The following is a 23,145-nucleotide window of genomic DNA, read 5'->3' as shown; positions in this document are numbered from 1 at the left end:
GCAAGTATATGCAGTGGGGCTTACTAAAGACTGCCTAAAGGGGCTTGGTGGTCTTTCTTAGCCCAGGCATTGCAAGACAGGGCTCCCTCTCTGAACCCAGGTTCCAGGGAAGCAATGGGATCCGTGGGGTGCCTCGTGCTGTGGTCTGTGTCTCACAGCCCCATGAGGAGTCCCATGAGGTCCTCATCCGGCCGCCCATTTTGCAGATGAGAGACCAGAGGCCTCAAGAGTCTGAGAAGCAGCCGGGACCATGTTTTCCAACACTAAGCTCTGAGCTCATCCCTCTCCTGTCTACTCCTCTGGAGTGACCAGGGGAGCACCCTCAGGGGACAGAGAGAGACAGGACTTGGGGGATGGGTCCTGTCCTCTGCCCAACTGCATCCTGGGGGTCCAAAACTTCTAGGCTTTATGATACCCACTCCTTGGCTGACCCCAGAGCCTGCAATCCATTTTATACCCCAATCTTGCCCAGGTCCAGGCTCACTCAAGGCCAGGCCTTTCTGCCCCCAGTGAGGGGTCAGTGATGACATCTGGGTTGCTCTGAGGGAGGTTTGGTTCTGGAATGTAATACCGCACCCTACCCAGTGGGGCACAAGAGATATGGGAAAAGTGAAAGTGAAAGTCGCTCAGTTGTGTCCGACTCTTTGCGACCCCATGGACTATACAGTCCATGGAATTCTCCAGGCGAGAATACTGGAGTGGGTAGCATTCTCCTTCTCCAGGGGATCTTCCCAACCCAAGGATTAAACCCAGGTCTCCCACATTGTAGGCGGATCCTTTACCAGCTAAGCCATAAGGGAAGCACAAGAATACTATAGTGGGTAGCCTATCCTTTCTCCAGGGGATCTTCCCAACCCAGGAATTGAACCAGGGTCTCCTGAATTGCAGGCGGATTCTTTACCAACGGAGCTATCAAGGAAGACTGATATGGGAAAAGAAGGAAACAAAAACACTAACTAGAAAAGATATACGTGGACTTCCCTTGTGGTCCAACAGTTAAGAATCCACCTGTCAATGCAGGGGACATGGGTTTGATCCCTGGTCTGGGAAGATCCCACATGCTGCAGAGCAACTAAGCCTGTGCACCTGAGCTCCAGAGCCAGTGAGGCACAAGTACCGAGCCCGTGTGCTGCAACTACGGAAGCCTGCACACCCGAGAACCTGTGCTCTACAAGAGAATTCACCGCAATGAGATGCCCAAGCACTACGGCCAGAGAGGAGCCCCTACTCGCCACAATGAAGACCCGGCTCAGTCAGAAATAAAAATAAATTAAAAAAAGAAAGATATATGCACCCCTATGTTCACTGCAGCATTTTTTAAAAAACAATAACCAAGATATGGAAGCAACATAAGTATCCAACAACGAATGAATGGATAAAGATGTGGTATACACACACACACACACACACATACACACACACAGAAATATCCCTCAGGCACAAAAAAGGATGAAACCTTGCCGTCTGTGACAACATGGATGGACACCGATTGCAATATGCTAAATGAAGTAAGTCTGATAAAGAAAAATACTCATGGTTTCACTCATATGTAGACTCTCAAAACCAAAGCACATGAATAAAAATAACAAAACAGAAAACAGTTATAGATACAGAGAACAAACAGGTGGTTGCCAGAGGGGAGGAGAGTGTGGGTGAAGGAGATTAAGAGGTAGGACATCCAGTTGCAAAATAAACTGAGTCATGGGAATGCCATGTCCAGGGTGAGGAACGCAGCCCATAGCCGAGGAGTATCTTTGCATGGTGACACAGCACAGGATCTACACCTACTGTGGTGATCAGTTTTGAAATGTCCAGAAATACTGAATCTCTAAGTTGTGTAAAGGGACTAACATAGTGTTGTAGGTCAATTACACTTCATGAACTCACAGAAAGAGAGATCAGACTTGTGGTTACCGGCGGCAGCAGGCTGCGACGGGGGAGAACTGGATGAAGAAAGTTAACAGGCACAAACTCCCAAGATAAATAAATGAGTACTAGGCATGTAATGTACAACATCAAAAATGTGACTAACACTGCTGTATGTCATACACGAGTGTTGTTAAGAGAGTAAATCCTGAAAGTTCTCATCACAAGAAAAAAAAAATTTTCAATCTCCTTAACTCTGTATCTATGTGAGATGATGGATGCTCACTGAACTTATCGTGGTAATCACTTTGTGATGTACGTCAAGTCACTATGCTGTACACCTTGAACTTATGCAGTGCTGTATGTCAATTATATCTCCATAAAACCAGGGGGGGAAACAGGAGAGATGTTTTCAGAGACCCTGAGGTTGGTGGGGTGAGGATGGCCAGCTGGCCTCACCCCTGAGCTTGCTTCTCCCACCCCTCTGGGCACCAGTCTCTGAGCTCACGAGTTCCATCCCTGTATCCTGCCCGGTGAGGCCAGGAGGGCCCCTTTCAGCAAGACCTCAGGCTGCAGGAGCCCCACCTCTTTAAACATGCCACAAGAGTGTGCCAGACTCCTGGTCAGGGACAGGGACACACACAGACTCCTGCTGAGTCAGGAGGAAGTCCTAGACTTCCGGAACACTCTGGTCTTGGGCCGTCTGATAACATCCATTCCCAGCTTCTGGAACCTCAATATTACTACAGGCTTAACAAGTGTTAATGGCCTTTACCAGAAAAAATAAAAAAGAAACACAAAGCAATCACCCAGCCCAAGCAGACTGAGTCCTCAACACTGGTTTTAAGCCCCCTAGTTGGAAAACCCAAGCTACTTCCTAAGAGGCTACACTGTGCCAAGCCTCAAACCAAGAACTCGTGCTTCCTCCTATTAGAAACCCTACAAGGCAGTCCTGGTCTCCCACTTTACAGATGCAGCTGCTGAGTCTCCAAGAATCAGCGGGGCAAGGGGTGGAGTACACTGTCCTCTTGCATCCCCAAGACCTCCCCCAGGACATCCTGAAGTCCAAGGCCACTGCTGATTTGCACACCAAGAGGATCTAGTGTGCGCGGCTGAGGAATCTGAAAGTTTCTGACTCAGGACAAGAATGCTGGGCTTCAGACCCTGCTGCCGTCCCACGGGTTCCTGTGGAGGTCAGCTCCAGCTGGCCTCCTGGCAGGAAGGGGCCACTCTGGTGGCTTAAAAGGAGCTGGTGAAAACACAAGCTTTGGGGGATTTGAGGAAAGAAAAGAAAACAAGAAAACCGGAGCTGCAACTGGTGTGGGCTTGCTTCCTTTCAGGATTATGGGGCCATCGAAAGACAAGGACCTCCCTAAAAATCTTTCAACACCACAGATGTTACAGCCATCACCGGGAAGAAAGCAGCGGCTGGGTGTGCTGTAAATACAATTCAGGGCAGAGTGGAGGACTGTGGGGTGTGGCAGAAGCCTCTTCCTACAAAAGAGACGCTGGCACGCATGAGCGGGGTGCAACCCCACTGCCAGGGAACCAGAAACCTGTACAGGGGCCCAGAGAATCCAAACACCCAGAGCAGAAGGGAGACAGACAAGCAGGCCTCTGGGCAGGGCAGAAGAGAAGGGAAGGAAAACCCCAGCACAGGCTCTCCTGCTCTCACTCTGAAACACCCGTCTCCTTACTCAGACTCTGGCTTTCGAGGGGCAGACTCCAGAGAATTCCCAAGGAGGGCAGAACACAGCAAATTCTCTGCCACAGCTTCTACAGGACCCAGAGCCACACTTAAATACTCAGAGTGGGAGCCAATGGTGAGAAGGTTCTAGAACAGGAACGGCCTGTCAGACCCCTGCCCGATGGTTCTATGGGACCCAGGGACCTGAGGGTATGGAGCTGGGTCACAAGGAATGATCACTGAGGTGTTGTGAAGGGACAGACAGGGCACTAGATAACTTCTTCCAGAGGTTTCTAAACTGTCCTTCTTGGCAACAGAACCCCTCTGGGCAAAAGCAAGCTCAGGCAGGAGCCTGGGATATGAACATGGCAAGAGCTCTGGGTAGAAGTGCACTCTGGGGCCCTGGCCGTCCTAGCCTCCTCTCAGCTGAGAGGTATACCACTGAGAACCATGGCTACAGACTCACACCTCCCACACTGGACAGGTGGGGACAATGGGGCCTGCTGGGCCCACCAACGTCACAGTGATTCATCCAATATCAGACAAATGGTGAGCTGCAGACAGAATAATATAATATCCTGCCTTAGGTGACCACTGAGCCAGCTCAGGGCCACTCGCCCAGGGTGGGAGGAAGCTCTGGGGACCCACAATGCTGTCTGGTCACACAGACCCCTGCCTTCCAAATTCCTCAAGTCCTTCCCATGGAAGGCCCAGGTGCCTCTCCTCCTAGCTCCATGGGACAGGGGTACCCCTCAACTCTGCTGGGGGGCTGCCCATCTACGGGCATGCCCTCTCCCCTCATCCTTATGAGCTATGAGACATGGAAAGACAGACAGACTAGGAAAGAGGAGAGAAGGCGGGTGCATACAGATGGCTAGGGAGATGGACAGACAGACTGGCGGTTGGTTACCTGTGGGCCGGGCCCCATGGGCCCCATTCCTCGAGGAGGGTTCATTCTCTGCATTGATCCTCCCATGTTGGGGTGACCTGTGTGACAGAGGTGGAGTGACCCTGAGAGGCAGGAAGGAGAGGCAGACCGTGGGGGAGGAGGGACCTCTCCCAACGGCCCCCATCCGCCCAGCAGCCCACCTTGCCCCCTCTACCTTGTTGTCGCGTGGGATCCATGGAATTGGGCAGCAGTGGCTGTGTCCCAGGAACTCCTCCCGGAGGCTGAAAGAGATGTAAGATACAGCTGAGCGCTGTTCCCTGCAGTGGGGGCACAGGGGGTTACACCTGCCTGCCCCATCTCCCCACCTGACCATTAGGGCCACTCAGGGTCTCCCTGAGACCACTCCTGCTGCCCGAGGGCTGGAGGGTCCCCCAGGGGGCAGGCAGCTCCAGCTGGAGCTATGGAAACCTGCAGCATGCGCAGTTGAGCATGGGGGCTCCATCTGTGAGTCTTCGCGGGTTGCATATCTGCCGGAGCTGAGTGACACTCCGGCATTACCGCCCACCACACACCCCTCAGAGGCAGCACCGTCCCTCCCTTCTACCACCCAAACTCTAGTCTCTGCAATTTAGGTCAAACACTAAATTGGGAATAGGGGATGAACAAGGTGGCCTTTGAGATTTCGATGGGGGAGCTGAGGTCCAGAGGTCTGACAGCCCTGCAGGCAGGGCCAGGAAGAACACCCAGGACTCCCGACTCCTTCCAGCACATGAAAGGCCACCTTCCAACCCCAGGGGTGGAGGAGGCCTCTGGGAGAGGGTGAGCAGGGTGTTGGGTGAGAACCCATCCCCCGTAAAGCCTGGTGCACGTGGAGGATGCCGGTGTGATCTCTAGAGATGAGGAGGGCCGGGGGGTTCCTGAGTTAACACTTAGCACACTCGCTATGAAAATGCCGTCAAAGATCTTTATTTGAGACTGAAGTTCTTTTACTGCAATGTGAAATAAGAACAGCAGAAGTGGGGAGGAACCCCACGCCTTAGGACTGGTTACAGGGAGGTTACAGGTTACAGGGAGGAAAGCCTTTGTGAAAGCCGGGCACGTGTGTCAGGGGCCCTGGACTACCCAGGGTCCCCCAGCCCCAACTGCGTTGCGAGATTGGTGGGGACTATCGGCCCAACAGGGAATTCCCAACCAGTTTGGGAAGGAGGTGGTGGGAAACAAAGGGACAAAGTCTCACAGTTTACCTTTAGAATAAATAGGGTGTGTGCGCGCGCGTCTGGGGAGAGGGAGGCGTGTGGCAGGCCACGCCAGCCTGGGGGTACTCGCTATTCGCAAGTGGCACTCCATACCTGCCATCCCATCTGCCCAGGGCTTGGATGGTCTCTCTCTGGCACTGGGTATTAGCTGTTCTGACCTCTTGCTTTCTCCCAGCTCTGCTTCCTCCACCGAGTTCCCAAGCTCTGAATCACTGGGCTGGCTAGTGTCTGCCCACTTGGGGGTTTGGGATATTTCTGAAGCCTGGTTACAGGACTCTGAGAGGACGCAGGAAGGCCTGCCATTGAAGCTGTCTGGTTTGGGGGCTCCTGGGGTGCTGAGGTGCCGGGAGGTCTTGAGAAGCCCCCATCTAACTCTGGTGGAGTGGCCATGGGGATCAGAAACCTGCTTCCTGTCCAGGTAGCCCAGTGCTGACTATCAGTTCAGGCTGGAAGCTCTTCCTTGGGCTCCCCTAACCCTGCTGTGTGTCAGGACTCAGGAGCAGGGCAGGGCTGCCCAGAGGCCAGGCGGGACCCGCAGTCACTTTTCTCACTGGACTGACCCTGAGATGAGGACTGGGCCTCCTCTACCAGGGCAGTAAGGTGTGTAGTAACCAAGGCAAAAGGGTCTTCACTGCAACAGCCAAAGCCCCAAGGTGTGAGAGAGAAGAATAACGGCTCATTGTACACGGGACTTCAAATGCCTGCCGTGCACACACCCTCAGGCCTGCTGGGCAGAGAGATGCCCTGGGGCTGTTCCGTGGGCTCCTGGAAATAGGCCTGTGCCTCGCCTCCAGCACGGTGGGGTGGGTGCAGCAAGTGTCTGCCCAGGGGCCAGACGAAGTCCAGCAGCATCTGCTAGTCACTCGGCTGCGTGCCCAAGTTAGCGGCTGGGTGGGGCAGGGGCTCCACTGGGATGTGAAGTGAGGGCTGCCCGACAACCCCCGATTCTATCCCTCTTCTCCTAAACCCTGCTGAAACCCACTGTTCGCCATCCACTCAGCTATCCTTGCTTGAAACACAACAATGCTCTCTGTACAAGGCACCAAACCCCTAGCCAGGGAGGCACGTGGAGGATGGCCTTGCAAGACTTTTAAGTAGAAAGAAAGTGTTAGTCACTCAGTGGTCTTTGCAACCCCGTGAACTGTGGCCTGCCAGGCTCCTCTCTGTCCATGGAATTTCCCAGGCAAGGATACTGGAGTGGGTTGAGTTGCCATTTCCTTCTCCAGGGGATCTTCCTGACCCAGGGATCAAACCCAGACCAAAGTCAATGATCCTTAGCTCCTGGTCTCTCTAAGGGCCCTTCTATCACCCTAACCCAGGACGTCATGCAAGCCTGAGCTGCTTCTTCCTCCTCCTGCCCTGAGGAAGGCTGAGCTAACTCAGGTGGCACAGAGGCTCCTGTGGAACCAGGAGCCCCATGCCCAGGGGCAATTCCTGGGAAAGGGACACATTCCTGCCTGGAGAACAAAAATTCTTGAGTCCACAGGAAACTGGAAATCTGGATAGATTTCCAATGGAGGGTGCTGGGGAGGTTAGCCTGATTGATCTGTAATGCGAGGTACAGATGATGGATTTATTCTCCATTTGCTCTCTCGGGCACTTGCTCATGCTTAATTGATAAATAGAAACAAACATGTTTCCTCTCGCATCCCTTAATTGCTGGAGGAAGGACCACAATTATGATAAGGAAGCATCTGTTCTCTCCTGCGGGCAGGAGGGCGCAGTTTGGGCTAAGGAGAGCCTTGGATGGGCAGAAGGAAGAGCTGCTGCTGGGGCCCTGGCATGTGAGACCAGAGAAGGTCCACTTAATGACCCATTAAAAACAAAGACGGGGCAACACATTTACAACTATGAAAACTAACTGAACCAGGGCAGCTGGAGACCAACACGGGCCCAGCTCACTGGGACACATAAGAAGTCACTGCTCCACTGTGACCCTCTGTTTCCTTATCTGTGATATATCACGGGCTCCCTCTTTGACAAAAAGCTGGGCCTCTAATTCTTGTCTAAGTTTTTCTCCTTCATGTCAGAGAAAATAGGAAAGAAAAGATTTTTGGAGGAAAAAAAAAATAAGTGGAAACTGGCAGGCTATTTAACTTTAAAACTGGAGTCCCCTGGTTATAAGCATCTCTCCAAAGTCCTTGTATATCTCACTAATGGGGCTTTCTTGAGACCGAAAAGAGTCCATTCAGGTAACGTCAATCTAGCTGGAGACTGACCTCCCAGCTCAAAAGGCAGCAAGGGCTGGAGGTCCTGGCACTGCTGTCAGACTTCCTGACGGGCTTCTGCCAGGCCACTCTAAGAATTATGTATACAGAAATACTGGGGCACGTAATCAAATTTCTCTGATGTTTCTTTAAAGTTTCTTCGAAGCCTGTCCACCCTCAAAAGAAGATACCCATCTTCACTTCAGCAGCTCTCCTCCTGCCCTTGGATGGGCTGAACCACGGAAGGCAGCTGGGGACCAATTTCTCCAGACCACTTAGAACTGCCAACCCTATGGGGCAGCATAAGGCATATAACCCCAGGCTGAAAAGCCCTCCCCACGAGTAGACCACTGGTCTAAGCACACGAACAAATCCTTTCTTGTTTCGAGTTGGGAAGCAACTGGGAAGCAGGCAGACATTGCTTAAAAACTCACAAATGTCCTGCTCGCTGCACCCAGGCTCCTGATCGAAGCATTCCTATGGGCCATTTCTCCCCTTAATAGCAGGATTATATTCACCAGCCTTGGTAATTCTCAAAAGCTTCCAGGGTAAAAAAATGCACGTTGTCAATTAACTTCATTAAGGAGGAAGACCCTTTTCCAAGAAAGGGTTGGCAGGGAGGAGCTGAGGCATTACCACCTTCTTTAGAAGAGCAGAAACCCTGCACTCACACCCTGCTGCCCACAGCCCACCGGGAGAGGCTGGTATGATGCTGGGAGGGGCTGCATGGAGCACCGAATGGAAAACACAGTCCTCTCCGGGGACCTGCTTATAAGCTGCCTCCCACGTTAGTTAAAACTGTCCCTCCACCCCCCAACCCTTCTTGCAGATTCCGAGTCCAAGTCCTGCTGGGGTCAAGGGTGGCCCAGTGAGGGGAGAGAACACGAGAAGGTACAGTACCTGGTTTCCCATTCTGATCGGGGGCCGGGGGCCGCCTGCGTATCGTGGTGACATAAAAGGCTGCAATTACAGGGCGTTAGTTCAGTGACAGCCTGCAGTACTGAACGGTGACAGACACAAACGCGCGCCACTCCACAAGTCCAGTTTTGTTACAACTAGTGATCTTTTAAACTGTCTTCCTCCCGGTGGCCTTGTCCCTCCGGGCAAAACTTCCTTTGGGCGGAGGGAGTGACGGAGGCACACCGTGCATCTGCTGAGAGCTCTACTATGGGTGCCAGGGCAGCAGCTGGGGCTTGGCACAGGGCACGGAGGAGCAGTTACATCAGTGCAGGGTGAAGGGGAGACCTCTGCTGTAGGTAAGGGCAGGTGGAAGAACCCCAAAGGGACTTGTACAGGAAATTTCCCAGTGTGTAGACAAAGCTGGACGTGCACTCACACACACTCACACAACACCAAGAAAGGGGGTAAGGAAGGGGAGCAGGGAGAAGGGGGAGGAGATACACAAGGCCAACAGGGAGCGGACAGCGGGCGCCCTAACTCGATGCAGGGGAATGGGCAGAAAAGCTTTCTCAGCAGCGAAGAGTGCACACGGAGAAGGCGAGGGATGCAGCTTCGGTTACAAACAATGGTTAACCAAACTCAAAAACCAAACCAAAAGTGAGAGAGGACAAAACAAAAACGCAGAGGCCGCTGACAAGGTCACAGAAACAGTTCTCCTTTTCTTTTGGTTTCATATCCAAGAAGGGTGTGATGTCCAAGGAACGAAGACTATCTTTAGGGGGGGGAAAGATGTATTTTGGGAGGAGGAGGCATCTCCTTGGTCAGGAAATCCTCAACGGCTATGGCGAGAGCACGTTTGATTTTTGTTTTTCCTCTGCTGGCTCTGTCCTCCTGGTGCCCCGCGCCCCCCGGCCGGCGGGCGGGCGAGCCACAGTGCGTTACCTGACTGTGGGGTCCCATCATGCTGCTGGGATTGTGAGGTGGAGGCTGTGCGTGCGGCGAGGGCTGTGACCCCGGAGGACCCTGTGAGGCCAGACAGTAGAGGCAGGTTATAGATCACAGCACATGGAGAAGCGCAGGAGAAGCTTAAAAGAACAAAAATTAAACCAAAAACGAAGGGCGGGCGGCGTGCGGGCGGCGGGCTCTGGTTGGCGGGGAGGTGCGAGCTGCTGCTTGGGTCGCCGGCTCAATGGTGTAAAAGGGCGGGTGGGAGGGAGAGAAGCTGATAAACGCACTCATGGGGGATTTCCAGGCAGGACAAATGAAATCAAGCTCCTCTGTGGAAGCACGCAGGAGTAGGCCGGCATGGTCTGCCGTTAGAGCGGAGTTTGCCATGTTAAATACGTTGGTTGAGACAGGCTCAGGGCGTGCAGTATGTGTGCGTGCTTAGTCGCTCAGTCATGTCTGACTCTTTGCAATCCCACAGACTGTAGCCCACCAGGCTCCTCTGTCCACGGGGATTCTCCAAGCAAGAATACTGGAGTGGGTTGCCATGTCCTCCTCCAGAGGATCTTCCCAACCCAGGGATCGAACCTGCATCTCCTGCACTGCAGGTGGATTCTTTACCGCTGAGCCACCGGGGAAGCCCCAGGGCTTGCAGAAACTGACCTACCCTGCAGGGTGCCCACGTGTCACTTCCTGGGCTAGGGCCAGGCAAGGATGAGGCAACCAGTCTACTGGGGGGAGGGGGCTCTGACAGATAGATGGGAATAGACAGAGTGAGGTGGTGCCAGAGACTGAATACATGGGGGACAAGAGAAGAGAGCGTCACTGAGTGAGTGCTCAGAGCACTTCATTAACACACCTTCACTTGGAATTGGCGCGGGGAAGCTGGTTTCTCATTCCTATTTCTATCAGTGATGACAATGAGTATCAAGGGATAGGGAGACTTGGCCACAGCCACACAACCGAAGATGGCAAGGACAGGAGGAGAAGCCTGATGGGTGCAAGGCTCACCCTGGCCTCTGCAGCCCAGGCCTGAGAGGGTGTGTGGGGGAGCAGGGTCGGGGCTAGGTGACAGGAGGAGATGCTGGGGCTAGCCACTCCAGCTGGTGGGAAGCCACCCTCGTCCCTAGCTGACCCCTGAAGCTCTGGGCTATATGCTGGCCTTGACTCCCCACAGGAGAGATGGGCAGAAGAATTCACACTTAAACCACAAAGCTGACCAAAGCATGGGGTGCAGCCCATTAGTGGGTGGTGAAATCAATTTAGTGGGTTGCAACCATTGTTTTTAAAAACCTGGAACAGAATAAAAAATAGGGTAGAAAATATCAGACAGCTTTGTGTTTTAAGGAAATACTCATTAATCTCTATTTATAAATATGTGCACGTGTGTGTGTGTATGTACTGCGTCACTGTGTCACTGTGTCAAATGTATTTTCTACTGTGGGTCGCAGTCAAAAAACGTGAAAATCTGGTCAGGGAAGCACCTTGCTGCCAACTCGGATATTCAGAGCAAGATGCTGGTGCTAGTAAGGAGAATGTGAAAGTCACTTCGGTCGTGTCTCTTTGTGACCCCACGGACTGTAGCCCGCCAGGCTCCTCTGTCCATGGCAAGGATACTGGAGTGCATGGCATTCCCTTCTCCAGGGGATCCTTCCAACCCAGGGGTCGAACCCAGGTCTCCTGCACTGCAGGCAGATTCTTTACTGTCTGAGCCACCAGGAAAGCCTGCTGGTGAGAAACACAACCCAATTCACTCTGTTGGGGCTATATCACTACCCTCGGAAGTTGAGAAAAATTCAAAATATGCAGAGAGGATGAGTGTGGTTTCATTTAAAAAGAGAAGGAAAATGACTCTTGGGGCATGGTTTTCTCCTCAGTCTCCTCCCTGGAAGCCAGGCTGCTCAGCCTGTTGCTGGCTCAGCAAGCACAGCCCAGAGAGTGGAGCCTGTCGGGGGTGGGTAGGCGGGGTGGGCGTGGGGTGGGCTAGGACCAGTGGGCATGGAGACAGAGAGAGGTGTGCAGAGAGGGGCGAGGGGGCTGTGCCCGGGACAGGCCTGGAGCTTCTTGCCTGAGTGTAGGGCTGCTCACTTCCGGAAAGCTCCATGGAGCAGATGTTCCCTACCTGCCACACTACTAATTTCAACAAGTGTGTGTCTTTCTAGCGGCTGCCAGCAACGGCATGGTTTGTTACCATGAGCAATTTTCTTAATTAACAGACATTAATTAGCCATTTAGCAATTTTGCAAGCATTTGTTTAGCGGCTTTCCTAAACATGAATACCACTGTGATAATGGCACTGATTAGAGGGTCCCCTAATTAACAGTACAGGGAAGGAAAATTGAAATCACATAAATTAAAAAGGGAGGGGAAGTTAATGAAGGCGGGACATATTTGCACCTGCAAGTCTTTTGTACCATGAAACTTGGGTGCAATGTAAACAAAATAAGATAATTTGGAGCCAACCCCCCCAAAAAAAGGAAAATGAAAAGCAGGGAGGAGGAGGGTTCAAGGGTGAGGTCCAGTCGCCAAGAGGGAGCAAAAGGCCTTCTGTCAGTCCTCAGCTCTTGGCAGGAGGAGCGCCTCCTCCCTCCCGAGCCTCCGCCGCCCTCTCCAGTAACATCCCAATTCTCAGGGCCAGCAGTGTGGCTCGGGCAGGGCTCTCACACCTGTGCACCCTGGCAGCCAGGGGAGGTAAAGAAAGCCTGGTTTTCTGAGTGATCAGAGAAAAAGTAAGTAAAGCTCCCCAGATACCCCCAGGGGGCCTTGGTCAATGGCAGTCCTTGGTAAGAGCCAACACTCAAACCCGAGTCTTTTCTAAGCCACCTCTCAGCCCTGAATTCCAGCTGCCTGGGCCCTGGAAGGTCCAGAGGGCCAAGCTGCCCCCAGCACCTCCCCCCTAGAAGCTTCCTCTGGGACTCTGCTGCCTGGACCCCGGTGAGTGGACATGGAACAACTTGGCCTCAATGCAGCTGCCTCAAGACAAGTGACAAGCAGTAAGGGAGTGTGGCTGGTCAGTGAGGCCCCAGCAACTTCCCTGATCTGCGGGCAGCCATGAGAAGCCAGCTGATAAGCCCAGAGAGGAGGCAGCAGCTCTGAAGTCTCTCCTCTGACTTGGAGCCAGGGTTTGGAATACTGAGGACATGGGAACTCTAGCCCAGGCCAGCTGGTCATCTGAAAAGAAAAGCCCACCACAATCTAGACACAGGCAAAAATACAGCTCAGCATTCATCTTCCTAGATCCAATCAGGCTGCCCAGGCTCTGCTTCTGTACCTCCGAGCATGGTCCCCAGCACTACCTGGAGCATTATAGGCCAGGAAGCTTCTCTTTCACAGAGCCAGATGCCCACCTTCCCCAATGGGTAACCAACACCCTCCCAAATCTTCATGCTCTGCATCTCTGCTACCTCCACTCAGCCTGAAAGCTCCCCCATTTCTACATGCGTGTCCAGGTTCTGTCCCAGAGACTGGATGCAACAGCACTGTACACTTGGCTTGTTCTCAGGAGCACAGAATGGAACTCCACGTTGGGGAAATGTCTGCTCATGTAGATGACGACAGACGTGTTGTGTTGCCCATCTTCACGAGACTGTATGGCATCTGCTGCCCTGAGCTTTATTAAATCACAAAAGAGTGTTCTTTCCTTTCTTGTCTACATTCTCAACCAAAGACTGACAGGTCAGTTTAGAGAAGACAGACCTTTGGTCTTTTCACCTTGCTACCCACTCAAGCAAAAGGCTATGTAGGAAGCAGACCAAAAAAGAAAAAGACCCTGCTTTAAGATTCTAACCTTTGTTGGGATATTGGCTTTCCTCTTCCCCAAACCCTGCACAGCTCTGGCAGGCAGGTAGAGAGGGTGGAGGTAGAAGGTGAGAGAGGGCAAGAGCCTTAAAGCTGACAACAGTGAGTGTTGTTCCCACACAAGTCCACTGCCTCCCCAGTGGGGCCTTCCTGGTTTCCACTAGAAAGCTTTAGAAGAACCCAAAATAGGTAAGGATGAGCCTCTGCATCCACGTCTGGACCTTGGAGGCTTTCCATCCAGGTGCTGCCTAGTCAACTGGGAGAGGAGGTGGATAGGGGCAGACATCTGAGGTGCACAGAATATCAGGCTGGACCAGGATGGGGGTCGTCCCACCAGAAACTTGGGGAGAACCTCACCTGCCCAGCAGTAACCTGCTTGTTGGTGGCTCTGACAGATCAATTCTTCCAATGATCTTCATTTATGGGGGAGAAGAGAGGCGCAGGACAGAGGCGTGACTTGCTCAAGGCCACAGAGATGAAGGTGGTGGCTGAGCCATCACTCCAGTCAAGAGATCTCTTCATATCATCCCCCCATCCCTTGCAAAGAAACAGGGTTTGAAGAGAATTGGGTTCATTCAAACCCTGACTCTCTGCCACTGACTGCACTTCCCTCCATGATGAAATGGGAGTAACTATAGTAAGAACAATGAACCCACACCTGCCACACAGTTCTAGCGGCGTCACCTGGATCACTTCATGTCACTCAACTTCTTGCAGAAAGGGAGAACAGGCTCAGCAGGCCAAAGCCACTTGCCTAGGATTACAAACTATTAAGTGGTGGGTCCAGGCGGATTCTAGAGTCCAAGGAGCCTAGCTGGTCCACCATCCTATTCCTACAAGCCCTTGAGCAGTCAGAGGCTGAAGAACTCACCCACATACATAGCCTGGGTGCCGACCTCCCACATGTCTGGGGTAAGGAAAGGTCACAGAGGTGCACTGGCCTCGTCTCGTCTTGGCCCAGGAAGCTCCCAGGCTAGCTAGGGAGAAGGACGAGGACACAGTGACAAACAGGCTGCAGTGTCGGGCTAAAACTACCAGGGGCTCCAAGGAAGGGGACAGGCAAACTGAGGCCCAGGGTGGCCACAGACGGAGGCCAACAGGAGCAGGGGTGAGAACAAGGTCCCTTGGTGGGTCAGAGCTCTCAAACTGTTCCATACTGCCTCCATGGGGTGACAACAAGGAGACTTGACACTGAATCTGGGAAAAGGAAGGAGACATGCCCACGTCCTGTCTGGACCTCAATCTGCCCCAGAACCGGTTAATGGACTTGCCATTCCTCTCAGATGTTCCTGAGATCTCCGACCAATGACACGTAAGCCCCGCACATCCTTACGCCTTTTCCTGCCACTTCAGCGTTGAGTGGTCTAACATCCAGTAACATCCAGGGCCTCAGGAGGCTCTGCCATGGGTGTGACAGAGGCAAATGCCAGGCCATTCCACTCCAACTCTGGATGCAGATGGTTTAGTGAAAGAGCCTTTGCCGTCATTGATGTGGTGGGGAGCAGAGCACAACGGATCAGAGGTCTCGGTAGAAAAGCACCTCAGGGGGCTTCCCCGGTGGTCCAGTGGTTAGGACTCTGCTCTTTCACTGTAGGAGGCACAGGTTCAATCCCTGATTGAGGAAGTACTGCATGCCTCGAGGTATGGCCAAATAAATAACTTTATAAAAAAGAAAAGAAAAGCACCTCAGAACTGTCAGCAGGGCCCAGCTATTGCCATGTTTTGATCAAGTACCTGCATCTCCCCCAAAGCCATTCTTGAGAAATGTGCTTGTGCATGATGTGGGTGGGGAACACTTCCTGGCATCCAGCCCAACTCCTCAGGACACACTGTGGGTCCAGTTTCCTTACACGGAACACGGGACATTCTACAGATACGTCAGAGAGGTGGTTCAGCTGACAGTGACGGGCCTAGATCCCCAAGCTTCCACAGTCCCCACGCCTCACGCTCCAAAGCCACTCACAGCCCATCTGCATGGAAGGCAAGAACTAGACGTATACTCCGCAGGAGCACCCTCCTGAGCCTGCTGAAAGGCCACACATCCTCCTTTGTGAAGCTTGACCTACTCTACCCCAGCCAAGCACACTCCAAATATGGCACATCCTCTATGGACGTCTCGCCTTATCTCTGGATGTCACATGAGCTCCTCCAGGGCAGTGACACAGTCCCCACGTGGACGTCCAGGGCAGGGCCCGAGCAGAACGCTGAGCCTCAGCCAGCAGGTGGACCCCACAGCCACAGTCAGCCAGCCCTGGGGGGAACACATCTAATACTTGGTGTTCAAGGAACCAGGAGGAAACATTTGTAACAACAGGGTAACCAAGTTGGTCCTCTCAGCTAAAGACTCCTGGGAGTAAGGGAGGATGACGTCTTAAAATTAAAAACCAGATAGGGACTTCTCTGGTGGTACAGTGGTTAAGAACTCGCCTGCCAATGCAGAGGATTTGAGTTTGATCCCGGATCCAGGAACTGAGATCCTAAATGCCACGGGCCAACTAAGGCCGCAGGTCACAACTACCGAAGCCCGTGCACCTAGAACCCAGGCTCCACAACGAGAGGAGCCACTGCAATAAAACCAAGCATCACAGCTAGAGGAGCCCCTGCTCATCCTAACTAGAGGGAGCTTCGCACAGGAACAAAGCCCCAGCAGTCAAAAACACAACTTAAAAAAAATCGCTTTACAAAAAATCATCTGTATTAATTTTTAAGGAGAGAGGTAATGAAAGCTATGTGCTAAGTTTAGTATTTCCAAAACTCACGGCTCCTTCTCCAAATGCCACCCCACACTCCCCGAAGCTGCCTTCAACCTGCCTAGGAATCATGGACTCTCAGAGAAACAGAACTGAGACTGCGTCCCAGGTTTTCTGGGTACAGAGGTGGGCCAGTGGGGAGAGCTCAGCCATGAAAGCCCAAGGCACCCGAGCTGCAGTTCTGCCTGGCATCCCCAGCCAGGCCCTTAAGGGCACAAGGAGTCCAGGTGACACTCCTTGCAGAAAAGCTCTGAGAGTGCTCTCACACACTGCGTGCTTCATCATCACCACCTTGGCCAGATCTGCCTTTAGTCAGAGGGCCTTCGGGGAAAGGGGACCTGAAATTTTAGGTTGCTAAGAGACAAAACGTTCCCCACATCCCCGTCCCCCTCCCCAACTCCTGAGGGCCGGGGGCGGGGACACTGGCCACTGGAGAGGCAAGGCTGCAGGGATGGGTTTCACTGACTGGCAGGGGGAGACAAACAACCCACATTATTGGTGGCCTTGTGTAATCCGCCTATTGGGCGTGTTACTGTAATTGAGTGAATATAAAATTACATTAATTATACACATGGCAACAGGCGTGCAACAGACAATCCAATTTGCTCCTTGGACACGAATGCTGATGGAAAATGCCGTAAGCCCATTCTGGGGAGAGGGCCAAGGTGTGCCCGTGTGCCACTGACATCCACATCCATCACCACAGTCTACCTCCGCCCACAGCCTCCCTGCAGCAGGAGGCTGACCACCTGGCGGGGTGACAGAGGGTGGGCTCTGAACTGCCCCCTCCCTCTGACATGCAGCTCATCACAGGAAAAGTTATTTCTTCATTTCAACCCACGGGAACGAACTTGGCAGTGGCTTTGGACAGTTGCCGTCCTATCCTGGTTCTATCTGTCCCCTCTGGGGAAGAGATGTCTTCATGTGTGTGGACATGGGCAGAAAAGGTCAGAGGTGGAGCTGAAATTACCAACTCGAGGGGACAGAGGGGCTGAGCTGGGCCATACTCAATCATGAAGCCATGACCAGGTGGGGGCTCGGCCCTGGGAGCTCAGTCAGGGGGCTGTTGGCCGCCTAGGAGACGAGCCCACAGCAATCATGACCCTCCATGGGCACAAGGCAAAGCAGGGGGCAAGTGGTGGCGGCCCGTCTTCCTGACATGGGGGGGAAGTCATCAGTGAAAGGCAGACAGTACACGGTGTGTCCCCCTCGGGTCACCTCTGCATAACGTCAGGAATCCGCACAGCCACCGGGGTCCGCTCAGTGCAAGGTCAGTGACAGACACACTGATTCCAGCTGAGCAAAGGCCCGGCTCCCCTCCCCTCTCCTCCTCCCTGGGCCTCTCGGAGGAGCCAGGACAGCGCCAGGCAGGTGGCGAGGGTGAGAGGTCCACACGCTTGTGAATCTGGCTTCCTGAGACAGGCCGCCAGACACCTGCAGGAGGCGTTCAGAACATGTACTCCAGAGGTCCCACGGAGACAGAGACGCAGAATCAGCAGGAGACGGTTTTCAAAACAAAGGGAGGAAGCACAGTAAATGAAAGTACAGGCAGCAGCGTGGCATCCAAGACCTAACACAGAGCCCCCCGCCCCTGCCCCGTGCTGCTCCCGTCTGCCCCAGCCCTGAGCACGGACAGGAAAGCTGAGCCCCAGGGATGTGCTCCCAGGTCCAGGCTTGGCGCCCTGCACCACACCTGGAGTGGAGGCTGGAGGTCAGCTGCCACTTGAGGACACCAAGAGCACGTCCACGACACTGAGCTGCCAGAAAAGTCAGCAAGCTATGGCTCGGGGCCAAGGCTGGCCTGTCATCTGCTTTTGTAAATAAAGTTTTATCAGAATACAGCTATGTTCATTTCTGTACCGTTTGAATCTGCTTTCATGTTACATTTGAACATATCTGAGCAGTCAGGACAGAGACCAGATGGTCCACAAAGCCTGAAATATTTATTATCTGGCCCTTCACAGAAAAACTTTGCTGATCCTTGAGCTTAGTAATGGTTTTCAAGACTTAAGAGGGAAAAAACTGGATTTTTAAACTCAGCACTACAATTTTTAGGAAAAAAAAAATTATTTGGTTATGCAGGGTCTTACTTAGTTGTGGCATGTGGGATCTAGTTCCTTGACCAGGGATTGAACCTGGGACCCCTGGATTGGGAGCATGCAGTCTTAGCCACTGGATCACCAGGGAAATCCCAAATTGGGGTCTTTTTAAATTCTCAAGAAAAAGCAAAACAGTACTAGTATCTATCAATACCTTCTAACTTAAACCTCACATCTCTCTAGTAAGATAAATGAAGCAAAAATCAACCCCATTTTACAAAGGATAAAAATGAAGTCCAGCAACGTTACAGTATTATTTACCAGAGCCAGGATTTATCCCACTGAGGACAAGAGATTGTGCCCAGACCTGGGTCAGCAAACCTGAGTTCTGGTTCCCCCACCAACATGCCATGTGACCAATCTCTGAGCCCCAGGTTTCTGGGCCACTGGTCTTAAACAAAATGATCTTTCACTATTATAATACAATACAATAAACAGCCTTCATGTCCAGCTGGTTGGTTCCAGAGTATCTCCTTGCTAACGATCTTCCCTATGTTCATTCTTGCCGCAATGCTGGGGAACACACTCCTCCCTGGCTTGCCAGCACAAAACATTCTGAAGACTTGATTCCAACCCTGAGTTCTTTCAGGAGGTTTGTGCTGTTTGACCTTCTCCAGTGCAATAAATTCTGAGTAGTTCTCTAGGGTCATTTCAGGAAAGGGCTCTAACCTCAAATGCTGTGGTGGAGTGGTGGAGGGGCTAGTAGAGGCGACTCTGCCTCCAGCCATTGCTGCTAAACACCTGAGGCCTCGCTGCTAAAGATTCTTTGCATGTGCTGTGTCCACAGAACTGAGCACTCTTTCCAGGGACTCGGGAAAAAGCATTAATACACAGAACTTAGGGGCAAAACCTATGTTCACCCTGGCAGTGCACCCAGCCAGTGGGTCCCAGCAGCTTGGGCAAAGTGTGTGCTAAGCATTGGAGACACAAAAATAAGCAGGAACTGTGGCCTTCCCCCAAAAGTGTTCCTGGTGGTGCAGAGAGACCAAGGCACAACTGGGACCCTAACAGCTTTCAAACAGAGGCAGGCACCAGGTGCACTAGGGAATGAGGGGCAGCGATCGCAGAGCAATCACACTGAGTAGGCAGGAGGTGGAAGGCTAGCCTGGAGTTCCCTGGCAGAGCAGAAATGGAAGGCGCTTCTGGCCTGAGGTGGGCACCTGGCGGGGGCAGGAGAGGGCCTGGTGCTGGAGGGTCTCATGCACAAGATGGCGACCCTGGGGCTGGAAGTGGGGCTAAGGAGTGGGGTCATTAACCCTTGGGAGCTCGTGCAAGGGGGTAGCAATCAGACCTGTCTTGGGAAGCACACATCTGTTCCATTCCTTTCCAAAGATGCTTCTATATCCTCCTTCAAGTCAGAAGTAAAGACCTATGGCCCCTGGAAAACAGTGAGTTCACAGCTGTCTGGGGTGCTAATTCCCATCTCCTGCTGACTACACATGGAGTGTGTGCCTGCTCCCCCACTAAGCCACTCTCTAGCCCTGAGCAGCCAGCTCGCATCAATGTTGGTGAAGGTTTCCAAGACCCAGTCCCAGCCATGTAGGTTTCTGGCGGGCATCCAGAGAGCACACCCTCTTCTCCCCAGTGTCTACTGGGTAGAGACTGGTTCTCTGGTAAGTGGGAGAGGCGGAGACACACCCAGGATCCAGAACCATGCCAATCCCGCAGAACACAGGGAGGACGCCCACCTTGCCTAGAGAACCAAACCTCCCCACCCCCATCCCCAAAGACTGCCTTTTGCTCTGAAAACAGACAGGGCTGCAAAGACGCATCCCGCTCCTGCCTGCCAGCCTCCACACCACCTCTCGCCAACGCTCAGGCTCTGCTGTTAATCACGGCAGCACAGTGAAGGCGAGGTGCATATTAATAAGGCACTGCCTGGTCCACCCAGAGAATTCTTGCTCTACTTTAAGCTCTCTGGGCACATGCATGCACACAGCCTTCTTGCCCTACCCCTTTATACCCCGACAGACGATCCAAAAAGTACAGATTCATCATAATGACCAGGACAGAGAGACACAAGGCTGTGGGAGCTATAAATCCAGATGCCAGAATTCAACCCCAGCTGTCCACTGGGCAGAAGAGGGAACAGCAGAGTTAGCTAAGGTTTCCCCATTAGCTTTGTGGTTTCCTGGATAACTGGGTGGCTTCTTCTGCCTCTGTCTCCCTGAGCTTAGGGAATGAACCAGGTTCTTGTCTTCCTTCCTAGAAGAAGCAATAGGATGGGGTGAGGGAAAAGCCAGAAACCAGGGGAAAGATGGGCTTAAAGAGGCTGGCCCATGGTCACACAGACAGTGGGCTGGCACATCTCAGTGGCCACATGAGGGGCAGCTGTGTGGTGGGTGCTGCTGGAAGGGCCCCAGATTCGTGGGCCAGGGGTCTGGTCTGCAGTCCCCTTCAGAACTCCCTAACTTTGCCTGAAAAGAGGGCTGCCACCTTCCCAAAGAGAGTCACAGATCCTGAGACTCCAGTACTCTGTCCGGGGCTGTGGACCAGCCTCATCACAGGGTGGCTGCCCATACACAGAGCTGTGCTCAGATCCTCCAGCCTTGTGGGATACTTCAGGAAGCCCCTCTTTCCTGACTAAGCCTTCCTATTACCCGGCTCCTAGGGAGCTGACTCCTTGCCCATTAACATGTAACCTGTCTGAATGTGACAAGTGGCTCTCACCAACCCCACCTGAGGTGGGGAACTCTTCAGCCAACTCCACACAAGACATCTGGCCCTTGAAGTGCTCCATTACTTACTTCTTCTGCCCCTGATGCCCCCAGAGGACAAGGTTCTTCAAAGTACCACTATATCTCCCATGTCCACGCCTTCTAATGTTGTATTTTTATGATGAGCAGACTGAGGTGCAGAATGGTAAAAGCACTGCCCCAGAACAGACTGCAAGTCTCCAAAATCTTAGACCCTTTCCATAAACACAGTTAAGTCTCGTGGAGTCGGACACTATAATTAATCTGAGAAAGAGGCACTTAATCAGATCCACATTTTGGGTGTATCTTTTTTGACCTGGAGGCAAGGACAGGACAAGACTCTGTCAAAGTCTTCTTGAATAAAAGTGACCTGAAACTGAAGAGTCTTCAAGAAGGGGAGGGGAGAATTCTGCAGTGTGTAGAAGAGGCCATGCAGACAAGCTGGAGGGGCAGGGCTGGGTCTGAGAGCACAAGCTCTGGCCCTTGTCCCAGAGATCAACAGCTGGTCCATCAACAGGGCTAGACCACAAAGAGCTCTGAGTGTCTTACCAACAGCTTGGATTGGATTGGATTGTATCTAACGAAGGGATACCACTGGCAAGACGACGACTTGATGGAGTGAATGAGCCCCTCCAGTGACCTGCAGGGAGCCCAGGCTGGAGTCTACCTCGTGGACCAGGAACACCCGGAGCCAGAGACTGCCTACCTTCCAGCCCTGGGAGCCCAGCAGGGCCAGGCAGAGAGGCGTCCCTCCCGGATGTGCACTGAAGGATCAGATGGCCAGACGCCAGCCCCTGGGAAGGAGCCCTTGTACGGACACCTCCACCGCCTTTCATTCTGAACACATTCCCACACTCAGAGCTGGTGAAGCAGGTGGAGCTGTTCCTATTTTACAGGTGGAGAAACAGAAACTCCAATGATAGCCGGGTGAGTCACTAGTGACAGAACTCTGGAGTACAGTCAGCCCTCCGTACCCACGGAGGCAGAACTCGTGGGTAGGGAGGCAGACTGCACTCGGCCATTTTATATAAGGGACTTGAACATCATCGGCAGATCCTGGTGTCCAAGGGGTCCTGGAACCAACCCCGGTGGACACCGAGGGACAACTGTATGGGTGAAGACCCAGACCCCTGGGCGGGAGAGCAGATGCTAACTCACAACAGCGAGCTCACCTTGATGAGCCTGGCAGGAATTGGGCATACAACCTGCTCCCCTGCCAGCTCCTGTCAGCAGACAAGAGAACAAGGAGTCACCATGCCAGGGCCCAAGGGGGTAGCCAGGTGGGCAGGATTAAGTGAGGTAAATAAGACTCAGTACTTAGCAGGTGCCATAAACCCCAGTCTAACTAAAGGGTTAAATCCTAAAAAGGCAATCCACCTCGAGAATACCCTGAATCTCTTTCACACATCACTGCCACCACAGCTGTGCTAAGCCCCTGAGATAAACTTCTGGAAAAAGGAGAAAACTCCTGGAGGCCCTTGCTCTTGGTTGAGCTGGAAGACCTACCTCCACCCTGGCCTCTAGCTTAAAGAACAGCCCAGAATACTCCTGCTTGTGTCCATAACACAGGACCCGGAGTGCTTACCTAAGCCAGGTGCCTGGCAGGGCTTCACAGGCATTATTTCATGGTGTCCCCACCACCATCCCAAGAGGCAGGGGGTATATTCACCCCTAACTCTCAGGTGAAGCCGCTGAGGTTCAGATAGTTGAATGGACTTTCCCAAAGCAAGCGATATGCCAGCCCAGGCTCTATGACCCAGGGCCACCAGGAAGCACGTTTAGAGAGGGTGTGGGAGGGATGGGACACGCTGGGGGCAGGTGAGCTAAAGCCTCCAGGGGCCCAGCCACTGGGCCTTCTGACCATTGCTCATCCTGGATCCTGGACGGGTCATATTTCCAAGGCAGTAATCAACCATCACTGAACAGGAGTATGCGTGTGCGTGTGTGTGTGTGCATGCTAAAGTCGCTTCAATTGGGTCCAACTCCTCGCAATCCCATGGACTGTAGCCCCCCAGGCTCCCCTGTCCATGGGATTCTCCAGGCAAGAATATT

At 52.9% G+C, this 23,145-nt stretch overlaps 1 protein-coding gene across 8 annotated transcripts in view; it reads right to left on the bottom strand.

The window, feature by feature from the left end:
- Positions 1 to 23,145, bottom strand: part of SSBP3 (single stranded DNA binding protein 3) — a 166,206-nt gene that overhangs the window by 17,469 nt on the left and 125,592 nt on the right. For 4 of the 8 annotated variants that reach the window (XM_019958248.2, XM_070786492.1, XM_070786489.1 and 1 more), the window contains 4 exons: positions 9,748 to 9,828; positions 8,806 to 8,865; positions 4,657 to 4,723; positions 4,464 to 4,540 (listed from right to left, as the gene is read on the bottom strand). In XM_019958248.2, coding sequence (XP_019813807.2) covers positions 4,464 to 4,540; positions 4,657 to 4,723; positions 8,806 to 8,865; positions 9,748 to 9,828 — 285 coding nt within the window. The remainder of the gene's footprint in view (positions 1 to 4,463; positions 4,541 to 4,656; positions 4,724 to 8,805; positions 8,866 to 9,747; positions 9,829 to 23,145) is intronic. The other 4 variants (XM_070786486.1, XM_070786490.1, XM_070786491.1 and 1 more) reach the window with 2 other exon arrangements.

The sequence above is a fragment of the Bos indicus genome, chromosome 3 (genome assembly GCF_029378745.1).
Source record: "Bos indicus isolate NIAB-ARS_2022 breed Sahiwal x Tharparkar chromosome 3, NIAB-ARS_B.indTharparkar_mat_pri_1.0, whole genome shotgun sequence".
NCBI lineage: Eukaryota > Metazoa > Chordata > Mammalia > Artiodactyla > Bovidae > Bos > Bos indicus.
Note: the sequence above shows the minus strand (reverse complement) of the source record. Positions and strands in the feature narration are given on the sequence as shown.